The sequence below is a fragment of the Cephus cinctus genome, unplaced genomic scaffold (assembly GCF_000341935.2).
Source record: "Cephus cinctus unplaced genomic scaffold, Ccin1 Ccin1_scaffold0259, whole genome shotgun sequence".
Classification (NCBI taxonomy): Eukaryota; Metazoa; Arthropoda; class Insecta; order Hymenoptera; family Cephidae; genus Cephus; species Cephus cinctus.
In genome coordinates this window covers 40,611-63,532 of record NW_014332971.1, presented here as the reverse complement: position 1 = coordinate 63,532, position 22,922 = coordinate 40,611, and the positions used below count along the sequence as shown (strand labels likewise).

Genomic DNA, 22,922 nt, shown 5'->3' with positions numbered 1-22,922 from the left:
TGTATTTTCGGTTGCGGACTAATTCTTCACTTGTTACGAATAGACCAATACGCGAATTTCCGCGAACTTTAGATAATGTCTTCGCGACGCACTTATTCAAACGTATATTGTTTATTTACTCCAACGTCAACGATGCTTTGGAGTGACGATGCAGGCTGATCGGTGCACGGCAATTGTTCACATTTCAGGATATCGTTGACGCACCCTGTAATGCTCCTAAAGCGTACGTTTCATTAGCACAGCAGGGCTCTAAGTGCGTCTCTCTCGCACGCATACGGATTATTACACTTTTTCTACTACGTATAACCATACTACCTTTAACTTACAACTATACTACCTATAAATGTTTTGAAAAACTCACAAAAATGGAGTCTAGATCCTGTACCAGCTAATAACAAATATTGAATTTAAAAGAAAACTATGAAGGTACAAACGATGGAACGCAGTGGATATATACTAGAGACCATACTCTTTCGAAGGGGACTGATTGGAAAGAGGTACAAACGATACTTTCTTGAAGAACTTCAAAAATTGGTGTCTGAGCGTTGTACATGCTACGCACTTAAGTAGAATTTCTATAGTTTCTGATAGGTTTTAACAATAGTTCTGCTACGTAAGATCGTTAAAATAGGAATTTTCCAAAAATTGAGGTGCTACATGGGTGTCAGCTCCAGCACTGCACTTTTTTAAAATCTCTTGAAAATGATTCAACAGTAGGCTTTTTCGATAGCTCTCGAGGAGTTCTATAGTTCCAGATAGGTTTTAACAACAGTTCTGCTTCGTAACATCGTTAAAATACCTATTAAGGATACTAGTCGCACCATATGTTTCAGTGCAGGTACGCATAAGGAGCTGGCTTTCAGTGTTGTTTTCAGGTTGTTTTTTAAACAGTTCGGGAATAATTCTCTCTAGTACTCAATGTTGGGACCATAGTTCCGCTTGGAACTATCACCGCATCGCTGCACTCCTTAACACAGTCAGGCATAAGGTGCTGGCTTTTGTCTTAGTAAATCTTATCGAGCTTACACTGTACATTTGAATTTAAGATTACAAAAAAAAAAGATTTAGGCAATATCTGATAAGCGGCCTCTTTCTAAGGGTTGCTCTGGGAATCAGTTGTAAATTGTGGAGAATCTCTGCCCGCCAGGCTACCTGTTCGTGATCACGTTCAGCTCAGCTACGACCGGATATGCATTATCGACGGAGGCGATGATCACAAAATTCTATTCCCGGACTCGCCGCTACGATTTAGCGCCATGTTTTTGGTATCGCCTAAAATCGTAGCGTTGTGCATCTTCCCACTCATTTCTGTCCTTACATCTTAAATCGTGATATTGTTGTACATTGTCAAAATCAATCAAGACGATCGAACATATTCACTGCCTGAACCGATTCTGATGAAGATGATCTCCTTATGCAACAAGATTAAATTTTTATGCAATTTTTCTTTAAAAAATAACGTATGCAGTTAGGTCTCATGGAATCGTCACGATAAAACTAAACAGATGACGCAAATCTTGGAACATTTACATTTGGACTATCGGTTGACCGCAAATACTCATTTAGACTCAGTCTTAAGTAGTTAGCAATATAAAGTGAGCAGTGATAAGCACTTAGATTGCTTCAGCAATTATGTTGCAAAGTTGTTCCTTTTAAAGGTAAAAATGACATTTATAGTTTAAATACTGTGCAACTTTGAAATTACTTTTAAATCTCTTGTGATGTAGCTATTATGTGAATTAAGTTGAATAGTTTATATTATATTGTTCATATTTATTCTATTTAGGTTTAACTTGATGTCTTGGATCACTTTCAAGATGTGGGTTCCTTTGAAACTATTTGTAGCCATTTGGTTACTTGCTCAGGGAGCATGTGATGCTTGGGGATATGAAGATAATGAGATAAGCTCCTGCTCTCTTTCCAATGATCTCATTAAGGAGATAGAAGATTATGCTCCTATTGTTCATAATATTATCAATATGACAGTAAATGGTACATATAAAAGATCAACATGGCAAGAACTGTCAACATTTGTTGATAAATTTGGAGCAAGACCATCGGGCTCACAGGTTCTTGAAGACTCAATTCAATATATGTTGAATCGTTCCTTGAATGTTAACTTAGAAAATGTTCATGGGGAAAATGCTACAGTGCCTCACTGGGTTAGGTATATATGTTATACTGTTGTCTATGCGAACAAAAGTCTTGCAAAAATCTATATTTCAGAGGATCAGAATCAGCGACTTTACTTGAACCAAGGAAGAAGGATATCGCACTGTTAGGTTTGGGATATAGTGTTGGAACAGATGCAGATGGCATTACAGCTGATGTGATTGTTGTACAAAGCTTTGCAGAGTTGAAAACCAGAGCAAAAGAAGTATGATACACTAGACTCTTTTATCCATTCATAATTATGTTTTGTATAAATATTTTGATTTTAGGTTTCAGGTAAAATTGTGGTGTACAATCAAAAATTTGTTTCTTATGGAGAAACCGTAAAATATAGATCAAAAGGAGCAACAGAAGCTGCAAAGCATGGAGCTGTCGCTGCTTTAATCAGATCAGTAACTCCATTCTCTTTATATACACCACATACAGGAATGATGTCGTATGGTGAAAATATCACAAAAATTCCAGCAGCATGTATCACCGTAGAAGATGCAACTCTCCTCAACAGAATGGCAGACAGAGGTAACAACAGGAATCAAACACAACTTTCTGGAATACATCCTAATAAACATATAAATTTTCAGGAGAACGAATCAGGCTAAATTTAAAGATGGAAGCACAAAGCTATCCGGACAAGATATCGCGAAATGTAATTGCAGAAATAGTCGGTGTCGAAAAACCAAATAAAACTGTAGTGATATCCGGACACATTGACAGTTGGGACGTAGGTCAAGGTGCCATGGACGACGGTGGCGGTGCATTCATCTCCTGGAACTCTTTAGCTATCTTAAAATCATTAAATCTAAGACCCAAACGAACGATTAGAGCAATTTTATGGACTGCCGAGGAAATGGGTATAGTTGGAGCACGCCAATACATCCAAGAGCATCGCGCGGAACAATCAAATTTACAATTCGTGATGGAATCTGATATGGGAACTTTTGAACCCGTAGGACTGGATGTAACGGCGCCAGTAGAGGTCATGTGTATATTGAAAAAAGTCATGAGGTTCGCATACTCGCCAATTATCAGTATAATACTAGATAAATAACTGCTTTAGTTAAACCGATATTCAAAATTGACAGCCTCTTGACACCTCTTGGTGATATGAAGCTTCGCAGTCCTGCAGAAGGTCCTGATATTGAAGATTGGATAAATGCAGGAGTACCAGGGGCATCGCTTTGGAACAAAAATAGCAAATACTTTTGGTACCATCATACAAACGCTGACACCATGCTAGTCGAAAATCCTGACGCTCTGGATATGAACACTGCATTGTTCGCAGCAGTCTCTTATGTAGTGGCTGATTTGAGTTATGATTTTCCCCACTTAAAATAACGTAAATATATTTTTAATACTACTATTATTATAATACTTCCATGACATAAATGATCAACACGCATTATTCAATATATGGACTAAACAGATCACTGTATTGTAGCTTTTGTCTTAAAACGTTGTTCTCTACATCCGCACCTTACAATCATTCTCCTTGATTAAACTCTAGCCATCTGTACTCACCAAACAGATACTACAATTATACAAGTTTTCTATATTAAGAAAACTTATGGTCCATAAAACTATCGCAGTCTCCAATCCCTAAAGATCTCTCCCTTAACATGTTATTCTATCAGTAAAGTGTCTATATTAAGGTATCTTCATCCTGTGTCTGAAAAACCATAAGTAGCGAATGTTGCGAGGTTGTTCTCTGACTAGAAGTAAGCAGAGCGGTTTTTTCACCACCACTGCCACTAATGGAACAATCTGGCGAGCTACCGTCAAAGGCCATGTAATTAGTAGCAGTACTACTTGTCGAAGGCATGTCATTCAAATCCGGAGATGCCAACGGAGGATCCTGATTCTGTCTGGCGCTATTCTCCAAGGACACCAACTGCATACTGTAAGATTCACGATATCCGGAAGTGCTGGAAGTGTCCTCATCCCAGGACACATCAGATTGAGGATGAAGATGATGATGGTGTGGATGATGATGATGATGATGATGGTGGTGATGATGATTTTGATGCTGATGCTGATTCTGTTCGTTGTTATTTCCCCTATCACTGTGACTCTGTCTCGTAGATAAACTACGTCTGGACCTTATCGAAGAGGAGTCCGAAGGGATGCTAAAAATCGACGGCTCCGTCGTCGAAGATGGTGTCTGAACTGTCGGCTGGCTAGGAGTGGAATCCGCATTTTCTAATTTAATGTGCGATACCTATAACAAAACATGGCAAGAAAATCATTAGGTATTCTACGTGAAGAATCTTATTATTTTTATCCATCGACTTTTCGTACACTCACTTCAACGTGACTCCTTCGACTCTTTCGTAGGCGGAAGGTCCTCTTGCTTTGACCCATAGAGCGTTGAAGACGTGGCCTGTCTGGACGAGAGTCACCGGAGCTGTCCTCGGTCGGACTGCTCGGACTCAACTGGCTCATCAACGTTTCCCCTGAGAAGACGATCGCCATAGTCTTTACATCAGGCATCTAGTCTACCAGTCTAGTCTACCAGTTTCTACTCATGCTGCTGTTCGAAGGTGCCTCTATCACTCTATAGACACTGTGATGAACCTTCGTGTGTTGTATGGAACCGAGACGGTGCGTGACTCTCAAGGCATATATCGCACGAGTATTATCAAAACATCTTTCTAATATATATCGTTATAGATGTCTAGCCAGAAAGACATACTGATAGTGTCAATTGGTTTCATTAACAGAACTCTATAAATAATAAATCTGCAAGCTACGTGTAAGATAATCATGCGTAACGTAAAATATATAATAATTAGTGTTAATAGTGTACACACGCACGCACACTCAACCGCAGACACACATGTATATATAGAGATATTTATATTTACATATACGTATATAGTACGTACAGGTCTTTACAGTTAGGTGACTGATAGAGAGAAATAGAAAGGGAAGAAAGTGATGAGTGAAAGGTGTGTATCGATAGAAAAATTTTTAGAGAAGGAATGTGCCAAACGGATTCAACGCTGCGGAAGGACAGGAGATAATTAAATTTCGTATAGTTCGACTTGCCTAGTCGTTATCAGTGACAGATATTTTTTGAAGAAACTCGAAGGGCCGTACAAAGTTCTATTTTTTTTTTTTATCAAATCAACCCATGGTAACCTCAAGGAATAATTGATCCTGTTGTCGATTTTTAATCCCAGGGATACGATACTGAAAACAGGTGTTCACCAGGACCTTGTGTCTTTGATGGAGTGCCGTTGTTAAAGATACGACCACTAAGGACTAACGGATTAATGGAGGGATCTGGGATTTTTACCTGACGAGTGCCTAAACTCTACGGAAGAGACAAAGCGTAGTTTGGACGTCTTTTGATGAGGTAAGATAGTGGGATGAGGCTTAACATTGTTACGTTCATCGCTAGTAGAAGATGGTTGGGATCTATCTGAAACATGCCACATTGAACGTCTAATATGAGGTAACAAGACGATCATCGCACAGTAAGACAGACCACTCCGCAGTAGCAGATAATAGTGTTCAATCACGTTCTCTACATCGTCTACGTCACCTAAATATATTAAATTATTTTATTATTTTCAGATATATATTACGTGACAATATCTCGATCATTACCTCCGAGAGAAATTCTTCAAGATGCACGCGACATCTTCCTCTGCTTGTTTCCATCTCAAAAATACTTTTCAAAATTCATTAATCATCTACGACGTAAGCACGACGTATTCACGTGAGTTTTTTTTTTTTTAATTGAGCACGCAATCGCCTCTGACAAAGTAATGTAACATCAGGATAACCCATTGTCAGTGAGGGATGATGAGAAACAGAGAGAGAGAGAGAGAGAGAGGGAGAAGAAAATAAAAGACAGATCAGTGAAGACAATGAAGTCGTGAAGAGTAAAAGAACATAGAGGGTAGTTTTGAGTGAAGAATGTCGAGGCGAAGGCGTTCCTGGTGCAGAGTGGTTATGCAACGATTAACGGGATACCAACTGTTGGACATTACCATTGTCTAAATACTGCTATGTATAGTAAGTTCGGTGTGGACTTAGGTAACGTTACAAACAAACGATAATGAGTATATATACATATATGTATATAATATGTATGTATATACTAATAGAATATAACATAAGGATGGTATACAGCAAAAAGGCAAAATATACAGAACGACGAGTCAAATGATATAAGTGGTGACAGTTAATTGTCACTATGGGCTCGAAAGGAAGTGGGGAACGAAGAAAAAACTATAAAAGCACATAAGGGGGAATTATTAATTTCGAGTAAATTCATAACGTACGATATAGTGAAATAGCATAAAGAATATACACACGTACAGGATATATATCGTGAGAATAAATATAAAGTCACGTAGAATCGTATCTGCTTACCTCCTTTCCCTAGCTAGCAGTGGAAGCAACGTAAATCAATCAATGTGTCAATGTCACGAGGGAATGCAGAGAGGCCCGTGCGTTTTCAAAAAAGTCCTCAGGTGACTCTCAACAAACGAGCACGTGCAATTGTCGATAATTATTTTGGAAAAAAAAATTCACCTATTTGCTTGCGCACGAGCACGTTAGTCGTGAACGCGTCTCGCAACGGGCCTCGAAAAATTAATAAAAAATAACAAGAGCATTGCGGATCGGACGGAAGATAGAAGCAATGCGACCTTATGCAAAGTGCGAGCATATATGTGGTACATATATATATGTATATACATAGAACAAAGTATCACGTTCAAGTATGATCAACCAATAAATAAAATAATGTAATCATAGACTCGTCGCAGTGCCGCATAGACAATGGCTCGATCCAACTGTGGTAAAGTATTTACGTACAACTGTGATCTGTGATCATTGTGTCAGCAACGATACGCGATATCGATCCTTGATTATACCATTAAGATCGATATCATCTGGTACCTTATGTCCTTGACATATACAAACTGTGTTATAATTGCAATTATAATCAACAGCTTCCATCCCTTCGCCGATATTTAGAGTCTGGATTTTGTTCTGTTTGGTTCAGGTCAGGTTGTGTCAGGATCTTACTAAGAAGTTAGGTACCTGTCTGTGCTGGCTGATCTGTATGTGAATCTCGAAGGCCCAGGTCGCTGCCTTCTCTTAACGTTGACGATCCTGCACTTGTGCTCGATACTGATCCTGTGTTGAAAGAATTCAAGATTTAGAAATTCAATGTTGTCGAATTAAACTAATATGCTGTTTCAGGTACCTCGAGTTGCGTTGGTCCCGACAATTATGGGAACTTGATTGGTTATATTGATCTTGGTTGCCGTATTGGGATTTATGTTTTGCGAATGAATCGAATGAGGAATCGATTGTGGAACTGGAGGATGCGATACTGGAGTCTCGGCTGGTGTCCTGTTTATGTGAGCTCTAGATCCTAGATCTCCGGTCAGGAGATCTATCAAGGACGGCCTCTGTGTTCTTACGTGCTGACCTTCAGTTGCATTCTGAGCTGCGTTTGGTGCTGCTGGGTGCATATCCACTACACTTCTCTTTGGCTCAGGCTGCATTTCGTCTGTAGACATTTATAGAAGTCGATGGAAAAGATGATTGAACTGCTTTTGTGTTAGACTCACATAATTTCTTATCTTCAATCTCTTTCTTTAAATCCTTAAGTTCGTGAAGAAGATCCGTCAGTAAGGTACCACGGGATTTTGGTACTGGCATTGCAATTCCATTGATCTTCTTTCGTATAATGCTTTGCATGTTTCTCTCGTGTTCAGAAATTGGAGGCTGTCCTATCTTGTGAACGATGAAGGGTAACATCTGAATATAGAGCGCTGTACGATGGGTCACAACGAATTCTAAAAAATTCCACAAGTGTATCGATGCTTCGTTTCGTTTGTTCAATAATCGCATCGTTCTCAGTACTTTCGGCCATTCCGTCTTCAATTCAGTTTCAAAGCAGATCGTCATGATCTTTAGGGCTGCAAAGAAAAGAATAGCGATGATCATTTTAATATTTTTTTTTTAATGGCTTAAAAAACTATGGCCTACTTTACCTAAAAATGCTACTTGGTACAATGTTAGTGAAATCTTAGTGGGAACTTTAGCATCTCTGGCAGTGAATGTCAAACTTCCGGCTCTCATGTCAGCAGCCGTCTTCAAATTTTGTGTTGTGATTGGTGCAGTTTTTGCTGACGGTGGCCAAAGAGTGTTTAGAACAGCAGTCAAGGCAAAGCTTATATCGGATTGTCTCAACTTAGGGACATCTGAAAGTAAAAAATTTATAGATGGAACAAGTCGTTAATCAGCAGCAAGAAAGATTACCTTTCCTTCCGGTTCCAACGCGCAGAAACAAAGGTATTAACAAATTCAGTAACATATTCTCTGTTCGATTTTGAGTGGCGAACATTGACTGTCCGCCGCATACGTTCTCCAATGAGTATCCTTCCCCAAGAGAAATTACTTGAAGAGCTATAAGGCGCAAGACTGTTGAACAAAAGTGTTGAGGTGGAATTTGGCTCATGAGGGCAGCTGAAGCAGCTGAAGTCATCTCTACCAAGCCAGTGGTGTCACCAACGATAAGAGCCTATTGTTTCATAATAGGAAACATTTAGTCACACGAGTATACCTCTCTTTTCACTGAGGACAACTAACCTGACAAGTGCCGAGCAAAGTTTTCAAATGTTGAAAATGGGAAATGTACGGGCATTTTGAAAGTGTCTCATAAATGCCTTTCAACAAATCACCGGCTGCTTCCCAATCAGTATTCCTTCTGATCGATGCTTTTTTATAAATCTTATTAAAAGTCTTGTCTAATCTTCGCAGAATGATCGTCAAAGCTGGTCTCATATCGTCATTGGCCCATTCGGTTGACGGAAGAACGTCATTCATATACCGTCTCAATCCTCGGCATCCCATAGTCTCGGGATCGTACGGTGAGATTTTCAAGAGACTGTGAGCTATGTCTGCCAGTCGCTAAAAACGTTAAAAAATGAAATTTCATTCGACTCATAGTTGCAATTTTCTAATCGACGTACCACATGACACTTGGAATCAAGAAGCTCAATAGTTTTTCCATCTTGAGACTTTTTGTTCAGTTCAACAAGTCGCACTGAACAACGCGCAACAAAATCGCCCACCATGTTGAGCAGAGTGTCCCGCGGTCTGCGAAATTCATTTTTGTGACAACTTTCTGCGTCTTCGTTGTCACGATCGTATAAAATACGAGTTTTTGAGTGTTCTATGTATTTATTCGTATGAGCGTCATCATCAAAATCAAATCCTGGCGAATAAGGCCCTTTTCCATAATTTCGTTGACTGGAACCTTTGTGCTCAGGACTTGATTTCTGTGGTCCATTGTAGTATCTGACAATAGAGATGTATCAGAGGTATTTTCGTTGTAGATCATTCTCCAAAATTGTATACTCACTTGGTCAGTGCCTCGGAATTATTGACTAAAGTCTTCACTGCTATTGCTAACTGATTAATTATTTCTTTTTCAGTTTTTCCCTCCTTGTTATAAGTGGGAGATTGTATCTGCTGCACGTAACAGGGCAAAATAGCTTCGAGTATCGTCTGCCAACATAAAATATATTTATTTATATTTTTTTTCCAGCACGTTCACGGCTGATTAAGGAAAGTTCATTCACCAGCATCTGTTGTCCTCTGATCGAATCAGCTGCGAATGCTATCACCATTACACAGAGAGATATGCAATCCAACACAGTTACCATTTCATTCTCATCGTGGTAACAAAAATCAATGGCTTTCAAAGGTTTCTCCTCTTTAACTAATTCTCCTATGTTGAGAGGATCAGGTGACGGAGTCTCCAAGCTCAATAATAAATTAAATAGACAGGCCGAAGGAACCTGAAATCCCAGAAGCATGTAAATGAATTCAGCAAGCATTTTTCTCTAACGAGTTACCTTGTGTGCTTCCCCGTGAGTACTTGTCTCATCAGTATCCAGAATGGTTGATACACTGCCAAACATTTGAAGAATGAACGGTTTACGATTCATCAGATAAAACTGCTTCACTGCATATTCAACGGTTGTCGTGACCAATTTGTTTGTCTGATGTGTTGAATAAAGTTGTAGCAGTGTAGGCATGATCAACAGATAGCCATTTGTTGAGAAGATATTCTTGAAGTTATGTGCAGCATTTATGTATGTGGCTATAACGTATCTGAGAATACAGGAATCTTCACTGTGAAGAATCACAGCACCGTTTAACACGTTGAGGAAGAGATGAATGTCGCCAGAGTAAGCAAAGTTGCCAGCCATTGCCTCGAACATTCGAGCTATTAGTCTGACCCACATGAATTTGTGCATCACATCCAGACCTAGTAATTCCTATAGAGAGTAAAATCGTTCTTTGAATTCATTAGACGATCATGAGAGTCATGATTTTTATGAAGATACATACCCTGCCAATTTCACCGCCTTTATAAAGATCCAGGTCAGCCTCCAAAGCCTTCCTGGGAAAAGATGGTAGCTTCATCAATTCCTCGTGAAGAAAAACAACCCTCTGGACGACCATATCAACGTTCTTCAAAATAGCCCAGGTCAATAGGACCTTTCCGATCTCCACAAACTTATGTATCAATTCTTGACGTTGCAAAGCGTTGAAGGCTTCCTCGGTTTTCATGTGGACCAATTCCAATTGTGGGTATTGAGATCTCTTGAAAAAATAATAATCTCGCACGTACGACGAAGGATTGTGTATTTGATCTGGAAGATAGGGAAAATATAAACATCGATTTTACTAGGAATTTCTCTCATAGAAAATATGTGATGTTTACGTGTCTTGTAATCGACAAGGAAATATTCGCGATGCTTTGATTCCTCAATTCCAAAAAAGTCTAGAGATTCTCGTAAAATCTGACAAAACTGCGTGTCCTCTTGAACCGGAAATTGGGAAGGAATTCCGCCTGCATCCGGATCCTGAGGACCATGAACGACTATCTTCTTTGCTGATGGCACATTGGCTGTCAGGAGGATCGAGGCGTCGCACTGTTCCTTTCTCAAAATTTGTTTAAGGTCCTTGAACATTATTCCATGAACGCTGTGCACCACCTAGTTAATATTTTGAAAAATAAATTTATCTGTAGAGTCTCCTTCTAACTTTTTACTCACCATCCACAAGATGGATAAAGCAGTTCCTATGAGTTTTTGTCCTTCTTCGTGGGGCGAACGCACATAAAACATCACATAGCCAATAATATAATTGTAAAGAGCGAAGGCCGCCTGTTGTGGTAATTTTGGTACAAATCTGATAAGATGCCTTAAAATTTTGAACATGAGTTCCTGCTTCTCTCTGGTTAAACGTTCCAAGACATATCGTAGGAAGAGAGCACTATCTTCGACAAGACAATTCCAGATTACCTAAAAATTTTAAAAATATTGTATATAATATTTCTTAAAAATTTTTAAATATTCTAAAACCTCAAGTGTGTACTGACTTGATAAGCCACTTCGTAGACAGCGTTTCCGTCATCAGAAACAGCTGCATCGTCAAGTAAATTAATGATTTGCACTATTGCTGAACACAGCGAAGACGGAAATAACGACAATGCTGATTGGCCATGATGTGAAGTGTTTCTAGGTGCAGTTTCACCAACATCCTCGTCACCTATATTTACCAGAAATGTATTAATCAATCGTTAAATTTATAATATTCATAGGAAAAATATGACGCTACCTTCGTCATGATCATCGCCAACTGGACTCGGTTCATAAGCAGCCTGTACTGTAATTGGTATTGTCGTGATAAGAAAATTCTCTCGTTCTTCTCGCTTCTTGTCCACCTGTGCTTGCAGAGCTTTCTTTATAAGCTCTGTTTGCTGCTTCTTGCGCGTCTTGGTCGCAGTTACGAGTGATCTCTAGAATTGGTAAAAAGAAGTATATTATTTATTTCTACTTAATTTATATAGCACATACATAAACTATATATCCAGTGAATTATATTAAAGATGGATTTACGTGTCTCTCCTGATTGATAGTGACTTCCTCTACTTTGGTCTTGACCTGAGGCATCCAAGGTGGATCGACAACCGGCAGTGACTCAATACCAATTTTTGGAGAAGGCAAAGTGAATTCTATTCCTGGTGGCGGCACTTTGAAAGTCATATGAGCAGACTCTTCCATCCTGGGCCAGACCTGATACCTTAGCTTCCAAAGAACTTGAAATCGGAGAATAGCATTGATACGAACAGAAGTGCTGCTATGCTTAAGACCATGATGCATCAGTTCACTAGCCTGATTGGGTGCTCTGACGGCAGCCACAATGAAGAGGGATGCTGCGGATGCTGCGACTTCCTGATTCGATTCCAGCAGAAGTTCCCAGGCCACAGGAAGTACGTCGATGAACGAATCCTCCGACATAACCACCGCACCTTTCACTAAGGTCGCTAATGGAGAATGAAAAGCATCCTTCACTTGATTCTTAATGTACTTTAAAATCGGTGGAGGATCCTTGTTTGGTTCGTCTTCTCCGTCGCTTCCTCTTTTGGCAGATTCTCTCCCACGTTCCGCATCTTGATCGGCCAGGTCCCTGGAAGAGTCACGATTAACACCGGTCAGGCGTCCCGACTGAGAGCCTTCCAGATTCTTCTCAATTCTGAAAAGCAAAGTCTTTCATTGCCAAAGAACAAGAAAACTATTATTGTCATATCTTACTTGTACTTCCGGCCTACGCTGTCCTTCCTTCTTACTGGGGAAACCTGCGTGCTTGTTTGCTCTGATACTTTTCTACCTCTTTTCTCTCTTTTACCATCTTCCTTCTTGTCCGTGTCCAGGTCAAAAGTGCCAAGCCCATTAAGTATACCAAACTCTTCACCATAAATCTTGCGCACTGACTTTATCAATCTACCACTCGCTCGCATCTGACGTCGATGACAAAATGGATGACAGAAGCTCTGATGCGAGCAGTAAAAATTGAATGAATTCGCAAGCTGCACAAGAACCTTCATCCAAGGATAATTTCTATTGGTCTCATCGGTATCGTTACTGTCACTGGGACTCTCGGGAGGTTGATCATCGCTCAGGATTCCTGGAGACTCTTCGCCACTAACTTCGCCTCCTAGACCAGGCTCAGAAGTGTCACTCCTGTCAGACAGAGAACTGACCTTCCTCTTCGATTGGATAGAATCGGTTCTTCTCACAGCATCTAAGGAAAACACTTAATCAATATGAAATTTTTGACTACTCAGATGAAAGTATAGGACAATTGATGATCTTAAAAGAATTGCTCACATGCTTCGCACTCGACATCCTTCCCTTCCTTGGTACCACGACGTAGTTTGAGGCTTCTCCTCTTGAAAGAACCTGTAGCATTACCAGCTGTTCCACGACGCAGAAGAAATGGTCGACCCTGAGGTGCCTGTACGCGTCTGTTCTTCTCACGTTCATTATTCTGCGTCTCTTCTCCTTGAATAGTCACAGTAGACTTGCTACTCCCTTCAGACTCGTTATCAGGCTCGTGAAGAACAAAGCTGATCTTGCGTTCTGAAAATAATTAAAGAAACAAATATAACGGGGATAGAATAAGATGCTTAAAAATCTAAGATCCTCTGTTACCCTCGCCTGTTTCACGATCTCCTGCAATAGACTGTAGACTTTGTGCAGAAGTCTGAGATTGGCCCATAGAAGACAACGCCATGCTCCATCGCCTGTTGGCTTCGCGACTGTACATTCTGTCCCAGGGTTGTGGACGTTCCTTTGTACATAACCTGCTTGACTTTGGCAAGGTCTGATAAGTCTCCCTGAGAAAGGCAGTTACCTCCAATAAAAGAACACAGGCAACGAGTCGTAAAGCCATCGGACATTGGGATCCGTAACCATTGATGCTGGCTGAAAACTCATAATTACATCTAGTATATGCAAAACTGAAAAAGGTATTGTATTATTCGGCCTCCTTACCCTCATCCAAAAAATCTTCCTCCTCGTCCTCGATTATCAGTTCCCTCTGCTTACTTTCATCGGACACCATAGTTATTACTTGCTCGACATTTTGTTTATCCTCAGCCAGTAACACTTCTAATCTGGAACCCAATGCTTCCGCCCATTGATAGAACAACTTCCCAGCTGCTCGTTGCAGGACGTGGGTGCGTCTCAAGCCAGTTGGTGCATTGCGATTGTTCATTGGTACAGACGGCCGAAACATTGGGAAGTTCAATTTCATCCAGGCTGGCCAATGGCCTTTGTTACATTGATGGACCAGGTGAGCGCATTCGAGTATCATGGCAGCTCGGGCCACCACGGGAGCATAGGGCTATAACAATTTTATATATTTGATTTTGGTACCGATTTATGAATTATTTCTCATGTTTACCAGGTCCAAAACTGCTGCCATTAGGTGATGATCGGGAACGGATCCAGGTTGACAGGTCTCCAAGAGAAAAGAAAACCTTGCCATGCCGTCGTATATTATCGTACGTGACACCAACCTGCGCTCTTTCAAGACAACAAATTCGGATTCTCGTGAAGCTTCACCCATGTCCATTGAATTTCTGCGACTGAAATCTATGCAGATGAATTGATTTAACTAATTCATTTCCAAGATCGAAGGGAAAGCTAAAAGTCTTACAGCTTCCAGGCACTTCCTCCAAACTCTCCTTTTTCTTTCCTTTGCCCAGTCCAATTTTATTTAACTGATCCTCCATCCGTCTCTTCGCCTTTTGCAACGTCTGACTGACCCTACAACGCGCAACGCTGTGGATGAATTTGAAATGCGGCTTACACTCTGAAGTCACGACGAGGTCAATTTTTCGTAAATTACGTCACATACCCACGTCCAGTTCGCGAAGTACCGCGATAATATCCATGATAAATACTCGGTTGTCTAACGAAACTTGCTTCGGTAGGAGACTCGCTGCTATCATGGCTGTCAGTGGAATCTGTTCTTCCATATTCCTTGCGGAACCAATTGACTAGATTTTACAATAAAAAAACAAGCTGTACACTGTCTGATACTAAGTCAGTATAAATATAATTTTATATTGCACTGACCAATCCCACCGATCTTTAATCTTGCTGACTTTCTAGATTTACTCATCATAGAGCAAGATTCGCCCAATCCAAGATTGCGTTCACTTTGTCTGGGCGTTAGTATGTGATGCTTTTTACGTAAATTGCCTAATGGACTCTGACTGATCTTGGCATTCTCCTCGCTGAGTTCGGTTTCCAAAAGACTCTGAATCCAAAGACAATTATTTATCAACTTGGCAATTCTTATGAACTACCAATTCTTATAAGCCATGATATTTACGGCGCAGGTAGAGGAAGTGCTTCTTTTCTTAAAGAGAAATTTTCGTGTTCCCCTGTCATCTACGGCATAACAGGAATCACCACCCAGGTCGGGATTTTCTTCAAAATCCGACTGATGGATGTGCCTAATGAAAGACATGAAAAAATATATTTAAAAAGTAAGGACTGTATATCAACAAGAAATATCTTACCTAATAACCCTCGTGGTTTGAACGTTACTGTTACTTTTTTTATTAGGCCGATCAGCCGAGTCCAATAAACCACTAAGAGCAGTGCGCCGAAAGACGCCGCCATGAGTTTCCTTGACGTAAGTAATAAACTGCCTTAGGTCACAATAAAGCGAAATATTTTCTTGCGACTTAAGTTGCTTCAGTGACTTGACGAATCGAGTAACGAGAGGTTTGAAGACATTGCTCATTATTTGCCCTTCGGTTCCTCTCGCTCCGCCAGCACTGCCACCCATTCCACAGTAAGCAGCTGCGGCAGCCACAGCAGTTGCGGCTGCAGCTGCAGTGGCTGCAGCAGCCGTATTGGCTGGTACACCTCCACTTCCGCCGCCACCGCTACCACTAGCACTTCCGCCGCTAAAAGCTGCTCCGAAATTAGTCGCGTATCCACCCTGAGACGCGACATCCGGCGACTTGCTGGAACTTCTTTTCTGATCTGCAAGAAGAAGATGAACGCGCGACGAGAATTAAAGAAGAGACTCCACGGCATTAATGATACTTCAAAGTTACTCACTAAGCGGAGATAATAACGAACTTGGGTCTACGCAGAATCCAACGTACGCATGGAAGAAATCCAGAAGCTCAGGGATTGGCTGTTCGCGAATCATCGAACGCAAGAATCGCGAGAATTGCTTTGAACTTGCACGATGCAGTTTGCTCAGAATACTCTGACCCTGTGACCTGATGAAATCGGCCGGCGGTCCTCTCATGCCTTCCGAGCATCCGTGAGGACAGCCCAGGTGCTTCAGTACTCTTATTACGCAATTCATCAGGAGACTGTGAGCCGTCAATTGTTTACTGTTCTTTCCGTTTCCCTCGTTTCTACGATCTTGCTCGTTGCCTGGAGAATCGTGCTTCCTCGCAAGACTCTCCGTCTTCTCACCTGGACCAGGACCTGCAGGTGGCCCTGTCAATAGTTCAGTCAGAGAAATTCTCTTATTGATCATCTCCGAAACGCCTACCTGTGTTATCGCTGCCTGAATTCTCTTCGCGTAGGCATTGCTTCAAAACTCCCATGTCCATTAACAGTTCAAGCAAGTTCAGAATATTCTCACAGACGCGAAGAGTGCAGCAGGAATTATCTCTTAGAGCAACTGAATGTACAGCCTGCAATTATTTTATGGGTCAATTCACCATAATAATGTTAATAATTGCTTAAAGTACCTTTAGCATAACTTGATAATCTATATCTCCCTCCTTCGTTATATAACAAAGTGATCCTGGAGCTTCCGGAATTTCGTCCCCTGTATAAATAATATTCGAGTCTGTCTGAGATCTGGTTAAACTCGGCTTCCTCTCTGATCCTGATTTACTGCCGTGAATGCTCACAGCATTCAGCTGACTATCGATGGACACCTGTTGACAAATTCATAAATTTATCATAGTTTGATGTGAAAATATGAATTTTTCTAAAAAAAAAGACAGATTTATTATACATTATTTACCTGTCTTTTCATGTAATCTGGTGATGGTGTCGGCGTATGTTCCGTGACTGTGATTATCGGATTGGTACCCGTACAAGATTGACTGTAAAATCTGCTTTGCTTTCTTTCGATCCTCGTATCGCCAATATATCTAAAAGGTAACAATCATATGGAATATTAGTAATGTATTTCAATTAATAAAAAAATGTCCATGCTATTCCTCATGTACTTATTCGAGCACTAATCTCTACGTTCCTCTACTTCAGTCTAATTCAGTCTAATCGAAACCAGGGTTCGTAGGACCTCATGCTACCTCGACCTAACTACAGCAAGATGTCTACTCGAGAGATAAAAAAGGATACAATAGCAAAAGCAAAAGCAAAAGCAAAAGCAAGGTGTTGTAGCAGATACCAAGTATTAAAGTGAAACTTATATAAAGAAGACAGGTAATTAAATGTGTAACTACTAAAATGATCAATAAAAGGTTTAAAGGACTGAAATATTTTTGTGGATTTTCATAACGATTCCAATGAGAATTGTATTGATCGATGAAAATCGAGGTGAGCAAGCATTAGTTAATAAATTGCAGAATGATTCGGAAAAGTGGGAGACGTCTGATTTGGAATGTGCTTCCGTGCTAATCAGCTGAAGCTGAAGTCGAAAAGTTTGAAGTGATAGGAAGAAGCGGAAGAAGAGTGTACCGAAAGAAGCTCATGTACTTCCTCGGTGATGATTCATGTGATTGAGTCATTTATGACTTACCCTCCCGCGGTCAGCTCGTCAATCAAGCAGCTGAGCACGAGTTCGGGGTGAAAGAGGCGAAGAAAAGTGAAAAAAAGAGACACACACAGAGAAAGTCATTACATACGAGTCAAATGAGAAATAGAGAGAATCATTAATAGCCTGTCAGTGCCATCGTCCAAGTAGATAATACATATATGAAAATATTGTTAATCTTCTTATCACCTATTTAGTAATACTATATGTATATCAGTCCTACGTCTATTGCCTATGACTATCTTTTATATGATTGATTATTAAAAATGAGAAAACGCAGCCTTCGTAATACGTATATTGAGTCAAGAGAGATATGCTTTGAATACTTAGAATGCTTGAATACTTCATAAAATGAAATTTATTGTGTTTAAGAAAAACTTCGTACCTTAGGCTTGGCATACTCTTCCCTTTTATTAAATTCGTGGGATGCTTAATCCTGTCCACGTCTTTTGCGTCGAAAATCTTTGAAGAGGTCGAAGTGGGTCTAGTCAGATGATCATCTCCGGTATCCAGACTCCTGTGACACTCCTGTAACAGATTCAAAAAGTGCATTCAGTGAAATCTATGAAAAAAATTAAAAATTCAAGAAACTCGCCTGCTCAAATAATGCTTTTGGATCTTCCTGCCCAATTTTTTCTAACGTCTTCTCCGACTTGGAGAGTAACTTGGTCTCGACGAAGGCCTTGAGGTCGGCCATCTTCATCCTCTTCTTCGTCTTCTCACTGGCTCTTCTAGAATGTCGCAAGTCCGGGTCATTTGACTTGCGTGGTACATACGGGGAATCTGGCAGGGTGGTCAGATCTGTATGGGCAAAGAGAAGCAGAGGTCATCACAAATCATCCAGAGGACTGGACTAACGTACCTGTGAGTACTGAAGCGTCACGAGGTTCCGGTATTTCAATAAAATCCTTATTGGCTTCATCACGTTTGCCACTTTCGGGACTTTGATAGATGGAAACTTCAATCTTTGGAATTGGCAAAGAATTACTCCGGCGACGAGGAAGCTGCTGGACCGAACTGTCCTCATTGATCTCCCGCAGTCTACGAGTGCCGATATAAGGTCAGTACTTGATAATCTTTTTGGAATTATTTAAAGGATACCTTACCGATGATAAAGGAATTGCAGTGCCCAAAAAATACCCTCTTCCTGCCACTGGGAAACGAAGAGACACCTCAGCACTGCTACGTCCAAGAAGGTGGCAGCACAGACGTCAATGATCACAGGAGTTCCAGAAGAAAGTCTAGGTTGTCTTTGAGATCCTGTACCGCCAGGTGAACTCTGACGTGTCAACGAAGATTTCGATTTAGATCCTTCCAGATCCTTATCATCCCTATCATCCCTCTCGATCTTCTCCGTACAAATTGTCTTCTTTGCTTGATAATGTCTACAGGTGTCTAAACCGGAAATGGCCGTGACCTGTTCTATGGTCAGGGTAGATTTGGATGAACTAGTAGTTCTTCCCATGGCAACATGAAATATGCTAGCTTCACCGGCAAAAATTGTTGATATTTCCTTCACCCCGTCTATAGCCTTCTCGGATTCACTTAACGAGGGTAATCGAAAAATGACCTAATCACCAAAAAAAAACAACAATCAAGTCTTCGATCGTTCCATCGTCATCTTCGTCATCTTCGTAATCTTCGTCACATTCACTCACCACGTGTTCGTCCTCTGTACTGGAACTTTCTTCGGGTATGGTTTCAGGAAATACAGTATCCTTGGGCGACGATAACCAATTGCTCTGTGATAACAGTATATTAATATAAAGTGGAATAATGAACCATGATGACATAATATAATAAAAAGTTGTACCTCTTCGTCGGCCTGTCTACTAGAGGGTGGTACACTCTGATCAGAAAAGCACGCACTGACAGATTGGCTCGGTGGACTCTCTGTATCTGCACCTTTGTCCATGGGTGTTTTTCCTATGGGAAAGCACACTATTAGTAATTTCTATACTTGAACATAGAAAAAGGAATAGCTTAGTAAGATTTTAGATCTTTCTTCACTCACTTCCCCCCATGAAGACGTCTTCGAATTGCTGCTGGTGTCTGGTTGCCTTGGTGGAACGACACCATAGAGCACGAGGCTTCGGACGGCAATGGGCAGTGAAGCACGGTGTGTCAGGATGCCGACATTCCCACATTGCCGACCATATCTTCAGGCCGTTTTGTAATCGATAGTTGGAGTTGAAGTCAGACTCCTTCAGGTGATTGCACAAAGGGGCAAAGAGGTAAACGAAAAGCTGGAAGATGAAAAAAATTATTTTTTAATTAACTTTCCTTTTACTGGAAATTACAAGACACGTATTCTTACCGTCATCGTGGGTATAGAGAAAAGATAGTAAAATGGATTGGAGTGATAGATTCTATGCTCAGCATCCGCATCTGCACACTCTTCGGCTGCATCCAAAATTATCCAATGAAGAGTGTACAGTAGCTTTGTCTCTGCAGCCCCAAAGCTTTGAAGATCCTTCCTAGATTTTATTTTATTAAAGATACATTATTCATCCTTCGGGTTATCGCTGTGTGTTCGCTGCCAGAATTCCTTACCTGTTGTGAAGGAGATTCGCAGAGGCGTGAAGAACGTGAGGAAGAGCTGCTTGTATCAGACGCCATCGCGGCACTGATTCCAGAGCTTCGGTCAAAGATAACGATAATCCCGAGTGAAGATTTTGTACCAGAACTTTCTCGAAACACTGTTAAATCGAAAAGAACATTTTCATAAATTACATATTACACTCGCTGGATCATCTGGATCCTCGCTGACTTACCTTGCAGGCTTCCTTCATCTCCTGCGTATAGGATGGCATTAAGAAAGTATGTAATGTCAGGTAAAACAAATATTATTCTCTACATAGATCCAATAGACACAGTAAAGGGAAAAAGAATTATTTAATATCGAAGAAAGTTTAAGAGTCGCCTTGATAAATAAATTCTACATACGAGCCTACAGTACACAATGTGTTACGCATATGACAAGTATCTGTACAGCAAAGAGAAGACAAAATTTTACATGCTCGGCAAAAGTTATTTCACGATATAAAGAGTATGGACGAGTCTCCCGTGCGTGAAGATATTCTTAAAGCAAATTCAAATACGAATGCAGGTGGTTGCGTGATAAAGGCGATAAGCGTCTAAAGGGACGAAGGGAGCTTACGGAAATTGGTATTTAAATTATGATTCTTATCGCTAACTAAATACCAACTACCTCTTTTATGTATTCTCATGAATTTCCTCTTAGAATTCACCCGAATTCTAATCTCGGAGTGCGAAAGGTCGTATTTGAAAGAAATCAAAATAATCGAAAAAAAAAAAGATTGAAATTTAAATGTATCAAATATATTAAATTTATAATCACTGCGGACAACGTGGGTATAATCTACAATTAAAAGCTGTCATGGGACTAATCCCAAAGGTAATTGGGAAAAGGTCAATATCGCGGGTCAGCAAGCAGATAAGCGAACTTACATGATGGCCGGGCGCGTGTTGACAGAACTGCAGGTGTCACGTGGAGACGGCCGCGTGGAGGAGGTCATTTCGTTAGTGCAGGTTCAGGCAAATCAGGCAAAATTTATTGGGAGCAAGGGGATGGAACGTCTTGGTAAGATCAATTTAATATGAATTTAGGGATGCTGGGTCATTTTGGCCTGGAGGATAGGTCAACGCGAAAGCGTACATTAGTAGTACTGTACAGGTTATGGTCAGTCGCTTAGGACAATTATGTAATTATGTACAATACCACATAAAATTTTGTTATCCTTATGTATTACAAGAAAATTTTTAAATTATCATCTTATCGGTCTGTCTCGTATTTTTTTTTCTTTTTAAAATACACATTCGTTTTACGTATTAGGTTTTATCGAGAGACAAAATTGTTTCTCCGTTTCCTCTGGAATTTGCTAAATTTTCGAGAAAAACCGACGCTGACTTTTCGAACCATTGAGAGTCGGTCGAGACGCACGTGCGTAACGTGAAGCACAGTTCTTGGCAGCAACAATTACATCAAGCAAAAATGGACAGAAAGTACTGCTTCGGACTTTCTTACTTTTGTCACACTTTTTACGGGGGGATAACAAGCAAAATATTTATTTAATTAATTGTTCGTATTTATAGGTGCGTCGATATTAATAGGTATTTGTTTGACGTTAAAAAATATTCTTTTCTTTTTTTTCTCCGTGTCATTCATCACAGCCCTTGGGCTCCTCACATCCTTTCGTACAGTCATACACGTTTTTTTAAATTTTCCATAAAAATGTATAAACAGTAAGTAAAGTAAACCTTACCATGCATGATGCCTCGTGTAGCTTTCCTAATTTGGCACGAATAAAGGGACTGCGAAAGAGAAGCGTTTTTTTTAGACACAGGAAGAGAAATAAAGAATCACTATATAATGCTAACACGATGCTCGAATCACTGCTCGTATCTCATACCTTATCTGACGCCAGAGGAAAACCTGAATAGGAATTGGCAAGGCCTGATCGTTCAAGCTATCGTCGGATGAACGTCGTTTCTCCATGTTGTTCTGCAATAAAGACCAGCGAAGGCATAACGAGTCAAGATATCATCAGAATTCACGCCTACACCCTATTGGCTCAGTCACGAACATTCTGGGAGCTTACCAAATCAATTTGAGGAGGTGGTTAAAGGGAAGAAGAGAAAAAGGGAGAAGAATAGAAAAGTAACACGAAGCAAAGAAGCGAGAGCTACTTTAATCAAGTACCAACCTTGTTCCTCTATTCGTGACTCGGGCGAAACGAATCCATATGGTAGAGTTCGTAAATGGCCAGGATTCAGCCTGGCCGAAGCATCGAGAGGAAGAATTGTGGAAACTTGAGAAAATGAAAAAAAAAATCTTTCCCAATGATCTCGAAGTCTGTATCACTTTGTGTCCTTAGGAGAAGCAGAAGTACTTCTTGATAGGAAGGAAGGAAAGGCGAGAGAGAAAGTGGAGGCTCTGAGTGCGTCGCGACGTAATCACGTGCCAGAGGAGGGATGAAAGTTGTCTGGCATTTCCGTGGCTGGTAGATGCCAACGAGAGTGCCAGGGGAGGATGCACGCAGAGGACATAAGCGCACGAGGGCGGATTGTGAACT

At 40.6% G+C, this 22,922-nt stretch overlaps 2 protein-coding genes and 1 long non-coding RNA gene across 7 annotated transcripts; 2 read left to right on the top strand and 1 right to left on the bottom strand.

Moving 5' to 3' along the window:
- The first annotated feature begins 1,301 nt into the window (after positions 1-1,301).
- Positions 1,302-4,026, top strand: LOC107265934 (carboxypeptidase Q). Of its 3 annotated transcripts, none has more exons than XM_015735875.2 (7): positions 1,302-1,658; positions 1,787-2,167; positions 2,227-2,377; positions 2,442-2,691; positions 2,754-3,177; positions 3,255-3,508; positions 3,889-4,026. In XM_015735875.2, the coding sequence occupies exons 2-6, from the start codon at positions 1,797-1,799 to the stop codon at positions 3,505-3,507; spliced, it is 1,449 nt and encodes a 482-aa protein (XP_015591361.1). In that variant the 5' UTR covers positions 1,302-1,658; positions 1,787-1,796; the 3' UTR covers position 3,508; positions 3,889-4,026. The 3 variants fall into 3 exon arrangements, with proteins under 3 accessions (XP_015591361.1, XP_024938968.1, XP_015591360.1); XM_025083200.1 differs by having other exon boundaries at positions 3,886-4,026; XM_015735874.2 differs by lacking the exon at positions 3,889-4,026 and having other exon boundaries at positions 3,255-3,599.
- On the bottom strand, positions 3,516-22,904 carry LOC107265931 (protein unc-80 homolog). Of its 2 annotated transcripts, none has more exons than XM_015735868.2 (48): positions 22,554-22,904; positions 22,260-22,351; positions 22,113-22,161; positions 21,298-21,324; positions 20,601-20,621; positions 20,380-20,525; positions 20,144-20,303; positions 19,841-20,072; positions 19,640-19,752; positions 19,485-19,568; positions 18,933-19,396; positions 18,689-18,867; positions 18,422-18,627; positions 18,212-18,354; positions 17,812-17,841; positions 17,071-17,200; positions 16,790-16,981; positions 16,588-16,732; positions 16,140-16,532; positions 15,590-16,061; positions 15,400-15,523; positions 15,141-15,324; positions 14,920-15,061; positions 14,719-14,843; positions 14,464-14,654; positions 14,052-14,403; positions 13,710-13,982; positions 13,386-13,637; positions 12,810-13,311; positions 12,114-12,750; positions 11,833-12,013; positions 11,594-11,763; positions 11,268-11,516; positions 10,934-11,207; positions 10,558-10,862; positions 10,059-10,484; positions 9,783-10,001; positions 9,563-9,708; positions 9,171-9,498; positions 8,788-9,108; positions 8,458-8,719; positions 8,190-8,399; positions 7,764-8,114; positions 7,394-7,702; positions 7,228-7,323; positions 5,468-5,593; positions 4,474-4,622; positions 3,516-4,387 (listed from the first exon to the last, which is right to left on the bottom strand). In XM_015735868.2, exons 2-48 carry the CDS (start codon positions 22,343-22,345, stop codon positions 3,812-3,814), a joined length of 10,752 nt encoding a protein of 3,583 aa, XP_015591354.1. In that variant the 5' UTR covers positions 22,346-22,351; positions 22,554-22,904; the 3' UTR covers positions 3,516-3,811. The 2 variants fall into 2 exon arrangements, with proteins under 2 accessions (XP_015591354.1, XP_024938971.1); XM_025083203.1 differs by having other exon boundaries at positions 12,810-13,299; positions 13,716-13,982.
- LOC107265938 lies at positions 4,277-6,538 on the top strand. Of its 2 annotated transcripts, none has more exons than XR_001537317.2 (4): positions 4,277-4,418; positions 4,504-4,770; positions 5,352-5,527; positions 5,749-6,538. It is a non-coding gene; the product is annotated as an uncharacterized LOC107265938 (long non-coding RNA). The 2 variants fall into 2 exon arrangements; XR_003059214.1 differs by having other exon boundaries at positions 5,352-5,626.
- Positions 22,905-22,922: the final 18 nt, after the last annotated feature.